The 12,870-nt window shown below is 43.6% G+C and overlaps 1 protein-coding gene across 1 annotated transcript in view; it reads left to right on the forward strand.

Annotated features, from left to right (window-relative positions):
* Nucleotides 1-12,870, forward strand: part of megf10 (multiple EGF-like-domains 10) — a 28,391-nt gene that overhangs the window by 11,911 nt on the left and 3,610 nt on the right. The window contains exons 6-20 of the mRNA XM_028417743.1: nucleotides 4,843-5,089; nucleotides 5,450-5,570; nucleotides 6,273-6,409; nucleotides 7,857-8,069; nucleotides 9,170-9,344; nucleotides 9,710-9,830; nucleotides 9,987-10,150; nucleotides 10,238-10,340; nucleotides 10,482-10,628; nucleotides 10,739-10,873; nucleotides 11,266-11,394; nucleotides 11,501-11,629; nucleotides 11,719-11,847; nucleotides 12,363-12,491; nucleotides 12,589-12,816. Coding sequence (XP_028273544.1) covers nucleotides 4,843-5,089; nucleotides 5,450-5,570; nucleotides 6,273-6,409; nucleotides 7,857-8,069; nucleotides 9,170-9,344; nucleotides 9,710-9,830; nucleotides 9,987-10,150; nucleotides 10,238-10,340; nucleotides 10,482-10,628; nucleotides 10,739-10,873; nucleotides 11,266-11,394; nucleotides 11,501-11,629; nucleotides 11,719-11,847; nucleotides 12,363-12,491; nucleotides 12,589-12,816 — 2,307 coding nt within the window. The remainder of the gene's footprint in view (nucleotides 1-4,842; nucleotides 5,090-5,449; nucleotides 5,571-6,272; nucleotides 6,410-7,856; nucleotides 8,070-9,169; nucleotides 9,345-9,709; nucleotides 9,831-9,986; nucleotides 10,151-10,237; nucleotides 10,341-10,481; nucleotides 10,629-10,738; nucleotides 10,874-11,265; nucleotides 11,395-11,500; nucleotides 11,630-11,718; nucleotides 11,848-12,362; nucleotides 12,492-12,588; nucleotides 12,817-12,870) is intronic.

Below are 12,870 nucleotides of genomic sequence, written 5' to 3' on the forward strand. Positions count from 1 at the left end.
GAAAGAGCTCAGACGTAGATATTTTTGGGTCAGTCTCTACAACATTCAGCCCCTGTTCATTCAGGCTCCCACTCAGTAGCATGTCTTTAATTTCCTCAAGAGCCACCAAAGACTCTTAACGTATTGACTGTGCCGTGCAGGTCAGTGGGCCCCAACAATACGTCTGTGGATCAATTTGGGGGCAAAGAACAGGAAATGGGAGAAAGCCGTGTTGAGTGGGGGGGGGGGGGGGGGGGGGGGGTGGAAGTGGCAATAATAGGAGGGAAAAAAATTGTGTGGTAGGAAATGACCTGGGGCGCTAGAGCTTGTGATTTAGTACACATGATAACAACACAAGATGCTCAGGAGATCTCAAGTTCAGCTGTGCAAATACAGCAAGAACAACATCATGTACTGCACATCACACGGTCAGTGTGTCAAGACCATTCTCTAATGATGAATCCCTGTATTTAATATGTCCCGCTGTTCCGACACAGTGTTTACATGACAGGCTGCCACCCTCATTTGACATCATCAAACAGAAGTCCACGACTATACCTCATCTCTAGAGTAGGTCAAAGGTCACAGATTAGTGTCTAAAAAAGCCTGATGTATTGCAGCGAATCACATCAATAAATAATGCTCTGAATTAAAAAATTGATTAATATAACACTTTTTCACAAATTGCAGAGACACCAACAGCTTTCTGGTTTTTGACTTAAGCTATCGCCCATATAAGTGCAGCATTTACTGGTAAACTAATGCTAAGAACTCAAAATAAATGACACAAAATTGACCTAATACATGCTTCAAAATAGTTCTTCAGAAACATATAAGTGATGTCACAGAAGGTTTATGTATACTTATGTCCTCCATGTTTATTATTTGTGATTCATGTCAAAAAAAAAATGGAAAAAAATTGCTCCTCCTCCTTAAACTGGCACCCCATCATTAACACTCTCTCCTCACCATCACTGGCCAGCTTTGTGAGAGTGAAACTATTTGCTGCACTTTTTATGCAAACAACCCAACTGAAGCCTGCAAATTGTAAACCTTGAGAGAGGGCACAAATTGTGAAACACTACAACCTGGTCATTAGTGTGTGGTGCTCCTAAACCTGCCTTTTAAATGCTGCATGTCTACAGTCCAGATAACTATGCTGACATCACTATGACATCACATTCAACACAGCTCCTGCAGAACAAAGGGAGACACGTCCATTATGAGATTCATTCTAACCATGAATCCTTTTTAATTGTGCCAACATGAAATACACTTTTGCAAAATGAGAGGAGCTAAAAGCTGAGATAATTTTATTGTAATTTGAAGACACACATTCCTGCGTAGCATGAAAAACTGGAGGAATGCTACAGATGTTTTTTTTTCTCACTGGGAATCCTCCGTATTAGTGTGAAAGCCGCTTTCTGTTCCCATGAGTGCACCATTCCTGGTAGACTGGGTAATCACTAAATAGAAGGAAAAACATCCCGGTCCCAATCCCTCCCCAGTGTGGAGAGCCAGAGTCGAGCCAGCTCTCTACAACTGGCAGTTCAAGTTACCAGCTCTCTGCTTTTTTCTCTCCTCCACCAACACTTTTCCCTGAGATACAAAGGAGCTCTTTACATTGTTTAGGAGATGTTGTGTTTTCATGAAAATGGTTTCACTCACTGCAGACGTGAACTCCAGGTAACTTCCAGAGGTCTTATAGATTTTTTTCTCCATAGCAGGATAAAAACATGAGATCCTGCATGAGACTGTGATGCACCGAGCCTTGTGACCAGTCCCCTGGCAAAGTGCACTCTTTTTTTTTTGTTCCCGGCCATCTTGAATAGGCCGATGAAAGAGAACAATCTGTTCTCCGGGAAGCGGATGAGGAGCCCCAAGCTCCTGGAGTTTGGCCTTTCTTCAATCTAGGTCAGGTTTCACAAAGGTACCAGGATGGCAGACTTTTAAATGCAGGAGGGTTTTACATGTGCATCTTAGTATCTCTATTCTCCTCCTCCTCCTCTTTGTCCCACCAGCCCTCCCCCATCCGTCCCTGCCTCTGTTTGTCACACAGGGCCAGACTGCCTGAGGAAAGGGAAGTATGCACTTTTTTTTCTATCAGGTCAGAGTGAAGTGCACTAATGCAGGAGGAATAAAAGGAGCCTGTTAATCACTTGAGAATGGTGGAATAGTTGGAGATGGCGGTGTTACTCTGCATGCTGGGCACATCAACACCAGGCTGTTTGTGTACAGCCTGAGCTCAACGGAAATTCATTGTTATTTAAACACTATACATTCATATGTCATAATTATATAAATAATTATGTCATACGTATAAATAAAACTAAATTAAATAAAGTCTAACTCACCTTAAGGTGCAGCCTATAGTGTTTGTTACTCATGTGCTCTGTTAAAATGCTAGTGAGCGGTGACTTTTTCTTTCCCAAAGGAATGGAATCATAGAGATGTTTTTTTCCCTTGTCGTGTTGCATTCAGGTGTCATAGCAGCTGGCAGGGAAGCAAGAGGTTTCGTTTAGGTTCTTCTCTGTGCAGGAGTGCTCTCACTGCTGACCGTGTGTTGGTTAAGAAGCTGGTCAGTGTCTTAGTTCCACCGTCTATTGTTTATGCCCTTGTGATGTTTACAGCTTCACTGCAGGCCAAACTGGAGATTTCTCAGCCCTCCGTATTTTCAACACCTTGTGATTTTCTTTTCAATGGTTCTTCCTGCCAAAACTTTTATGTTTGGGACAATTGTACTTTGTCTGATTCCAGCAGCTTGCCAGCAGCAACAAAGCAATCCTTCATAAATGCTGCTTCCTAAAGAGGTTTCAGCTTCTTAGCTAATAACTTACTCACCACAGAACATGCCTGCGTATCATTGCTTCTGTCAGATTGTGGTCACCAACTCCACCATCTATTAACTTCAACTGATTCATCTTGTTTATCAGTTATCAGTGTAAATATGCGTTAAATATGCGTGATCACTGTGAGCTCTACCTCATATGGCCCAATGCTGGGTAAATACTGAGTTGGAGGATAATAATAATAATAATAATAATAATAATAATAATGATGATAATTTCTAGAGAGAGTCGTGCATTATGTCTACAAAACAGAGGGCCAGGCCCTCAGACCTCCAAGTGGCTCAACAACCCTGTACTTTGGTTAATTACAAGATCAACTCAAATGAAAACAACCACGTATGGTTGTTTTACTTTTATGTTTATTTACTTCAAGCACCCACAGCTCATTTTTTTGCTGCAGGCCCTCTGTCCTCCTTAAAGGACATGCATGACCGAACAACAAGGAGATGACTATATTTAAGGAATATCCATTGTGGAAACTATTACAATAAAATTACTCTCAATATTATTGGATGTAAAATGTTGCACTCTAATTAATAACATGAATTATCCTCAAAAACCTACATGTTATATTCTCATCTCTGTGTCCCTCTCTGTTGCTGCATTTCTCCGCACCCATTAAACACACACGCAGAGAGTAAGTCACATGTGACCACAAACCACCACGGCTCCATCACTGCAGTCACTTAGTTTTACTGCAGCTGCCATGTGTATACTCTAATCAGAGCAGTGAAACCACCATCAGATGCAGAGGTCAGCCTGCAGGAGCCCACAGAGCCCACAGCCTTATTAGTTAGCAGACACACACACACATGCACGGTTGGGGAGGTGATGTCAGTTTGCAGTGATGATTGACAGATGACCAAAATACAGCACAAATGGAGGATCATAATGATGTATCTCACTTTATATGTGGTTCTTTAATTACATGACTTCAGGAGGGCGCATACTCATGTAAACACTGACAGTGTACTACAAACACTTTGCTGATTACTTCATAACACCATATAGCTTTTGATAAGTAAATAATATTGGAACAGAATTAAGACTGGGGTTGCCTGAATTGATTTAGTGTGTCCTTTGTTTGACATCTTGAAAGAACGAAATGCTGTCGAAGCTACAGATGTAGCATTAATAACCTATAGTGTCCTTTAATAGCCAATGAGCACACTGCACTAATGTAGCTCATACAGTCCTTGTCTCAGCCTCTGCTGTCTGTCCTTTTTCCAAATGAAAAATGTCACTTTCTCCTGAACTGAATATAGACCTTCATGACGTACGGTCCTATAATGAAGGGTCTGGCTGTCACTGTAAACTCACTGCAGTGGCATCCTGACGTGTTCTCTACAAGATGAAAGACATCTAGAATAAACATGTGGTCCAACACATTTTAAGGTTTTACTGTGGCTGCACATGGTGATGCGAGGGCCAGATTCATGGCAGGGCGCGCTCATATGAGTGCGAGGTGTGGTCTGATTACAGCTAACATCACAGCAGCCAAAGGTTAATGAGGTGGGTTCAGGTCTCTGGTTGTGAAGTTTTCATGCTGGTGATGAGGAACAGGCTTTGCTTTCAGCCTCAAGAGTTACTGATGATGTGGTTGGACGCGGCTCACTGTCAGATTTAGATCAGTCTGAGCTGTAATTCATAAGCAATTAACATATAAACAAGTGAGAGCTTTGACCATGTGAAGCTCTGTAGTCAACACAATCTATAGTCACAGTGAAGAGCAAGAATGGGAAGAATGGGTTTGTTTTTGTGCAGCAGCATTTTTAATGAGCTGGAGGACAAAAATAAAAGCCTCTTATCAAGACCAGAAACACCAACATTCCCCTTTAAATAGGAGATAAATTTTATTGGTTTGTCTTTGTGCTGCTCCTTAGAGGCCAGGCCTACAGCTGCAAACAGCAGTGAAACAGGAGCCAACAGGAGCAGTGCTTTATTCCAAACTGGTGTGATAAATGTCAAAGATAATGATCTAAACCATTATTGTCCCCCCCCCCCCCCCCCCCAGCCTGTGACAGTAACCACTGGGGACCCCACTGCAGCAACCGGTGTCAGTGCCAGAATGGAGCGCTGTGTAACCCCATCACCGGAGCCTGCATCTGCACTCCTGGATACAGAGGTTGGCGTTGCGAGGCGCAGTGTGAAGTGGGTACCTACGGTAACGGGTGCCAGCAAAAATGCCAATGCCAGAACGGAGCCACCTGTCACCATGTGACTGGAGAATGCAAGTGCCCGCCAGGATACACTGGAGCTTTGTAAGTCACAAAGTGTTTATAATCCCAGCAGTGACCATATCTGCAGAGAACTCAGCAGCAGTCAGTGTAGTTTCTCCAGTGCTTTTGTTTTGGGCAAAATGAGCTCATAGGTTTCCATGGGTTGAACCAAGTTACCATAGAAAGCAGGTCAGAGTGGAGCAGGGAGGCTCAGTGACTCATGTGACCAGGCAGTAAGATCTTAAAGGAAAGCTGGTGTGTGAACAGTGATTTAAACTACATGCAAGTGGCTTTCATATTAATATCTGCTGGTATCATTGTGCATTACTTACTAGTCACATGTTGTACAATCATAAACATTGTTGTATAAACTTCCACACAATACTGTGTTTTGATTTGTAGCTGTGAAGACCTGTGTCCTCCAGGGAAACATGGGCAGCAGTGTGAGGAAAGATGTCCATGTCAGAATGGAGGAGTGTGTCACCACGTAACTGGAGAGTGCTCCTGTCCAGCAGGATGGATGGTACACACACGCACACACACACGCACACGCACAGAGAGAGAGAGAGAGAGAGAGACACACACACACACACAAACACACAGAGAGACACACACATACACATACAGAGAGAGAGAGAGAGAGACATACACACACACAGAGACACACACACGCACACACAAACACACACAGAGACACATACACACACAGAAAGAGAGACATACACACAAACACACACACACAGATAAACACAAAATCAAATCAATTGTCTTATAGTTGTACATATAGAAATAGTCTGTTTTTTAGAAATAACAAAGTGCAGATTTTCACCACATCTATGTCAAAAGCATCATTAAGATGTATGAGACAGGGAAATACAGGCAGATAGCTTGATCCCTGTAATGACAGCACTGTCTGATAACATGTCCATGTGAGCTGAACCACCAGAGAAAGTCATGACATGATTCATGCTTTAAGCAGCTCCTTTATACTGGATGTAATATTATAGAAGTCAACAGACTGTTAATAGACTATCTGAAAGGCAGCAGACAGGCACGTCCATGTCTCCTGTAATCACCAGTCCCTCATGCTCATAATGTGATAGGAGCCCTGTGAGCTCTTGCCAAGGAACACTTTGGTTATGAAGTCAGCGCTTGTACATGATAAGGAAAAGGAGTGAAAAGTTGCACATGTGATGTATTATTAATGTAATGTTGCTGTCTGCAGGGCACAGTGTGTGGCCAGCCATGCCCAGAGGGGAGATTTGGACAAAACTGTTCTCAGGAATGTCAGTGTCACAACAATGGCTTTTGTGTGTCATCCAGTGGACAGTGTCTCTGCAGCCCTGGATACACAGGAGAGCGGTAAGAGGAGCCTGTGTCTTCTATACTGTAAACAGCAGTTTGTAGGGATAAAGATTCTGAAATTCTTAGAAAGCACAAAATCTGGCTGAAAGCTTCTGCATGCCTGTGACTGAATGTTTGGATCCTTTATACCAATGAAAAACAAAAAGTATCTGATGATCACACTCCTCCCCAAAGGTGTTGTGACATGGATAAAAATCCAAATATGCATGGTGTGTTTAGGTGCAGATGGGAAACCAGAGAATACCGAGACATGTGGGAAAAATTAAAAATGCTGGAGAGACATTTGAATGTGCAGCTTTTAGAGCAGGTATTCACCTACAACATGACAGGTCAGCTGTTTTCAGTGTATTATATAAATAAATTTGGATTAGCTACATCTCAGCCAGCCTCCGCTCTATCCTTTTCTTTAGAAACCTATGGGTGGCATCATGAAAGCTTTGTCTATGTTATGGGTGGTCGCTGCCTACTGTTCAGTGGAATGACTGCCAGGTGTAGTTGTGTAGAAAACAGTTCCTACATGAAACTGCTAACAGCCAGGTGTGTGGCTATTACTCAGTAACTGGTTCATGATTTCTGGAAAAAGAAACTGTTTCTAGTATCTATTATTTGATACCATCTAGTTTTTTTTTTTTATCAGAAGGCAGAAATCTCTCTACTAACACACAGCAGAACAATCAGCACTGCAAGACACAGAAAGTATATGGATACAATTAATTTTGTGGTAAACTGTCCTTTTAAGACCTGATAAAAACAGGTTAGATGATGGTTTGGTTATCAACAGTAATGTAGAAATTATCCGCCTTATTCTGTAAATCAGAGCTAAAAAATGCTGACAATTATCCTGACAGCTGATGTGACTTGTCACTCATAAAGTCTCCTTAAAAACACAGAGGACATGACCCCTTTGTCCTCTGTGGACCTAATTATGATATGGATACAAAAAACACAAATCAAATCATCTGTATCTTTTTAACTCCTCCACATCCTCCAGAGAGACGAGCAAAAACACAACCAGGAAGCCTAGTCTGTGTTTTCACAGACTAATCTCAGCGGAGCGCCACGCAGGGCTTTAGGCCCGTATAATTACCAATATCAGAGCACGCACCATATACTTATGCAGACCAGTGACGAGACAGGAATAGCCATTCCAAGTGCTCTTTTATGAGTAAATAAGGGTTTGAGGGAAACCGAACGTCACAGTATAGCACTGCTTGGGACTGGGCCGGCCATGCCACACCCGAACCCACTGGAATCCATTAACAGGACGGAGGAGGAGGGGCGTTATTTGCCTCTTTGGGAAGAAGAAACAGCAACGCCCGAATGAACCGTGCTGCTCTTTAGCATTATTCAGCAGGTGGAATTTAACTGCGGAAGAGTTTTATATGTAACCTCCATCTTTCCAAATCATAACTGTGGATATTTCTGTGTCTCTTGCTGTTGACAGGTGTCAGGACGAGTGTCCTGTGGGTACTTATGGAGCCGGCTGTGCAAAGACGTGTCGCTGTAAGAACAACAGCAAGTGTTACCACACCAATGGAATATGTCTCTGTGATGCTGGATACACAGGAGAGACCTGCGATGTCCGACTGTGTCCTGAAGGACAATACGGCCTCCGCTGTGACAAAAAGTGTCCCTGCTACGTCCAGAACACCCGCAGGTACACAGGAGACAGGCACCCTGTTGGGAAACAGAAGCCAAACTTTGTTCTAAATTCCACTTACTTCTGTACAGATGTGCATCTTTCACATTTAAACTCTGAGGAGGACGACACATTCATGTGTTTGTCACTGCAGACAGCTGACTGCAGCCAGTTATCAGGATGGCACAGCTGGCGGCCTGCATGTGTCGCTGCAGGGAACAGCTGTCCTGCTCCTCCTCAATGGCTCTGCTGTGTCAGGTGGGCCAGTTGTTGGTCCCTCACGGCCTGAGTCCACCTGTGTTACAGCAAATAATCAGTTTTAAAATGCATATTATTATTAACAGACAGATAAGCTGACACTAGTATTTTAATGGTTAATGGTTGCAATTCGGACACTGTGCCCTCTCTAAGGTTATGTGATGATGATATCATGAAATGAGCAAGCGAGCTAACATGGAGGGGTGAGGGGGGCATCTTTTTCCAGACCTCATCTGAAGGACCCTTGTTAGACCTGTTGTGTGACCCAGAATGCATTGAAGGGTGTTCCCCACAAAATACTTGCATTTGTTTTGAATCATTTCATTATGCATGGCTGTGAGTTTGTGACAGCTTCAAGTTTCCAGGTCATTTGTCCCATTCTTTTGAACCGAATGTCTCAGAAACGCCTTGAGGTAATGTCCTAAAATAATTTGGACCAAGGACCAGAATGAAGAGCATAATTTAGTGATGAATGAAATAAAGATAGTTATCTATAGACAGAGTGTAGGTTTGAATTTTAATCCCCTACCTGAGTCTACAGATTTGGGTAGACCAGGTACAGGTGTCAGAGTCAAGCAAGACCTCCAGGAAGGAGCACAGACCCTACTACATGTACTGTATCTTTTTTGTTTACAGTACAGTTGGGTCACAGGGTATTTAGTGTGCTCCATTAAATTGGAATGTAAAACACATCCACCTGGCACAGAATGTGCATATCAGGAGGAAACAGAGGAAAACCACATGAACACATCTGTTTCAAGCATATTGAACCCTCTGGGCTGTGCCTGATGAAGAAAGGGCTGCACCTTAAGAGTGTGACATATATATACCTATGATTATGTTTTTTCTCTTGTCACCAGCTGCCACCCAATGTCAGGCGAGTGTACGTGTCAGCCCGGCTGGTCAGGCCTATACTGCAATGAGACATGTACCCCTGGGTTTTATGGCGAGTCCTGCCAGCAGGTGTGCCAGTGTCAGAACGGCGCCGACTGCCACAGTGTGACCGGAGAGTGTGTGTGCGCTCCAGGCTTCACGGTAAAGCACCCACGTGAAGTCACATAATCATGTTAATACACAAGGCTTATGCAGTGTAAGTGATGCAGTATATGACTGTGTCTGACTGAAGGCTCATCATCTGACTCACGGCCAGCAAACACTCAGCAGGTCACTCAATACGCCACATGTAGCTCTGGAGTAACATCTAGTGGCAGCAGTTTGAAACTAAAAATGTTTTCTACACTCATCTTTCTTTCTTGTTTACTTGTTACTCATTTAATTTAATTTAGGAGTAGATCATTTAAAAGAAATGAAGAATATTTATTTTTATGCATTTCTTACTTAAACTGTAATCTCCTCACAGCCCCATTTAATGATGTATTTATTTATTTTTTTTCTTTCAGGGGCCCAATTGCTCGGTGCCCTGCCCAGCAGGCACACATGGGGTAAACTGCTCCTCCCGCTGCAACTGTAAAAATGGAGCTCAGTGTTCACCTGTGGACGGATCCTGCTCCTGTAAACCAGGTGAGAGAAGAAGGGACACCAGACTGGATATTGTGTCTGTTCACAGTAACTTGGATGTTTTGATAAAAAAAATGTTTTCCAAGAGATATATTGCTATCTACTGTAGATCAGTGTGGTTTGTGTGTGTGTGTGTTATCACTGGCTTTTTGTGATCAGGGTGGCATGGCGTGGACTGTTCCATCAACTGTCCCAGTGGGAGCTGGGGTCTGGGCTGTAACCTTACCTGTATGTGTGGGAACGGAGGAGCGTGCAGTGCCCTGGATGGACGCTGTACCTGTGCTTCAGGCTGGAGAGGAGAGAGGTGTGACCTTCGATGCCAGGTGAGAGGATGCTTGGCTCACAGGTCATTACATGGAGAAAAGAGAGAAATTCAAAGTTTGTGACTGTTCTGTTCATGCCTCTTTCAGGATGGTACCTATGGTCTGGATTGTAAAGAACGCTGTGACTGCAGTCATGCTGATGGGTGTCACCACTCTACCGGACACTGCCGATGTCTGGCTGGATGGACAGGTAAGACCCGACAACAGTCTTCTAAAATAAAGCAAATGTAGCCTAATAGTTGTGGTTTAGGTAAATAATGCTTATAGTTCGGGTTAATATGTCTTCAGAAAGGAATGTCAGTCTGATATAAATACCTCTGTGTATGTGCAGGTATCCACTGCGACAGTGTGTGTGCAGAGGGCCGCTGGGGCCCGAACTGCTCCCTCCCCTGTAACTGTAAGAATGGAGCATCCTGCTCCCCAGATGAAGGAACCTGTGAGTGCGCTCCAGGTTACAGAGGAACCACCTGTCAGAGGAGTAAGTCCTATATCCTATATTACACCCTTGTTTGCATATTAACTGAAGGAACAGTTGTATAATTATTGTAGTATTGCATAATCAGCTCTAACTTGCGGTTTGTTTTGCAGTATGCTCACCCGGTTATTTTGGCCATCGCTGCAGTCAGACGTGTCCACAGTGTGTCCACAGTAACGGACCGTGTCACCACGTCACAGGACAGTGTGACTGTCTGCCGGGCTTCAAGGGAGCACTGTGCAACGAGGGTGAGCGTCACAACACGGCCATGTTACTCTGCAACACACTCTTTGTACTGTTAAACAAACCCTCCGGGGTTCAGCCGATGTGAGAAAAGACTGGTCACAATTTCCTGTTAATGTTAGTCTTAGAAGTGACCTTCTAAGAAAATTCTCTAAGTTATGACTAGCCCCCATCCAAAAGATCAAAGCCTAAAGATATAGCTGCGAGCATGAACATCCCTTTGATGGTCTGTCATCACTGCCTACTTGTATTTTACTGAAAGGAAAGAACATGTGATCATATGATGTAACACACTAATCAACAAAAATCACATGTGAAAACATTAATAAGAAAGTTATACTGAGCCAAACCAAGCAGTCAAGAGTGTGTGAATTAATATCTGACTTGTGTCTGTCAGTGTGTCCCAGCGGTCGCTTTGGGAAGAACTGTGCTTGGAGCTGCAGCTGCACCAACAACGGCACCTGTAACCCCATCGACGGCTCCTGTCAGTGTTATCCTGGATGGATCGGCAGTGACTGCTCTCAGCGTACGTTTACCCACTAACATAAATAATAATGTGCTTTATAATGTTAATAACTTGTTTTCTCTGTAAATGTTGTCCTCACTGACATTTTGTGGTCACTGTCTTGCAGCATGTCCACCCGGGCAGTGGGGGCCCAACTGCATCCACACATGTAACTGTCACAATGGAGCCTTCTGCAGCGCTTATGATGGAGAATGCAAATGCACCCCAGGATGGACCGGCCTCTACTGTACACAACGTCAGTCACACACACATACATACATTAACCATTTTTACCTCTTCGGTCCAGAGAAGTTATTTTAAGTGTTTTAAATGGCTCTCTTTCAGGCTGTCCGCTAGGTTACTATGGAAAGGACTGCTCTCAGACCTGCCAGTGTAGGAATGGAGCCGACTGTGACCACATCTCTGGACAGTGCACGTGTCGCACCGGATTCATGGGACAGCACTGTGAACAAAGTATGTTACACAAAGACAATGCCTTCTTTCTGTTTTTCTGTTGAAACGAGTAGGTCCTTCTGTTATGTTTGGACATTTTGGAATACCCAGTTAAGTTAACATGCACATCTTTGGTATGCTGGAGGAAGTTTGAGTAACCAGAGGGAAAAAAAAACCTTTGTAGGCGCAGTGAGAATGTGCAAACTGCACACAGAGCGGCCCCATTCAGATTCAAAACAGAAGCACTTCCTGCTGTGAGGCAGCAGTGCTAACCACTGCACCACCACTCAAACTAAAAATAAACAACCATAGAGCTTAAAAACTACTAGAAAAAAAGGAAAATATAAAAGAAGCAAATCAACACAAAAACCTAAGAAAAAGTAAAAACAGAGAGCAAATCTTTACACCTTTACCCTTAGCCCCCCTTTATTGACTTTTCTCCTTTACACTGATGCTTCCCTTTATAGATTCTTTCTTTTTATTTGTCACTTCGGTCACTTTCAGTGCTTTATCACAGCTACCATTTTAATCCCCAGAGTGTTCTCCTGGTTCATACGGTTATGGCTGCCGTCAAGTCTGTGACTGTCTAAATAACTCAACCTGTGATCACATGACTGGTACATGTTACTGCAGCCCAGGCTGGAAGGGAGCTCGATGTGACCAACGTGAGTAACCTCCCCAGTAAAAATGGAATATTTCTCTGTTTTGTTTTTGAGGAGTTGTTGTCGAGATTTATTTTTAATTAGCGTTTCCCTTCCACAGCTGGTGCGGTGTCGGTAGGCAGCCTCAACAGTCTGACCAGTGCAGCCATGCATGTGGACACCTACCAGATTGGAGCCATTGCAGGAATCATCGTCTTAGTGCTGCTGGTGCTCTTCCTCCTGCTCCTCTTCATCATCTACAGGAAGAAGCAGAAGGGCAAAGAGCCCGCCATGCCAGCTGTGACTTACACTCCTGCCATGAGGGTCACTGCTGATTACACCATAGCAGGTACATCATAGGATTTAAACTGCAACCAGATCACTAACATATATCACTTTTAAA

This window comes from Parambassis ranga, chromosome 12, assembly GCF_900634625.1.
Source record: "Parambassis ranga chromosome 12, fParRan2.1, whole genome shotgun sequence".
Classification (NCBI taxonomy): Eukaryota; Metazoa; Chordata; class Actinopteri; family Ambassidae; genus Parambassis; species Parambassis ranga.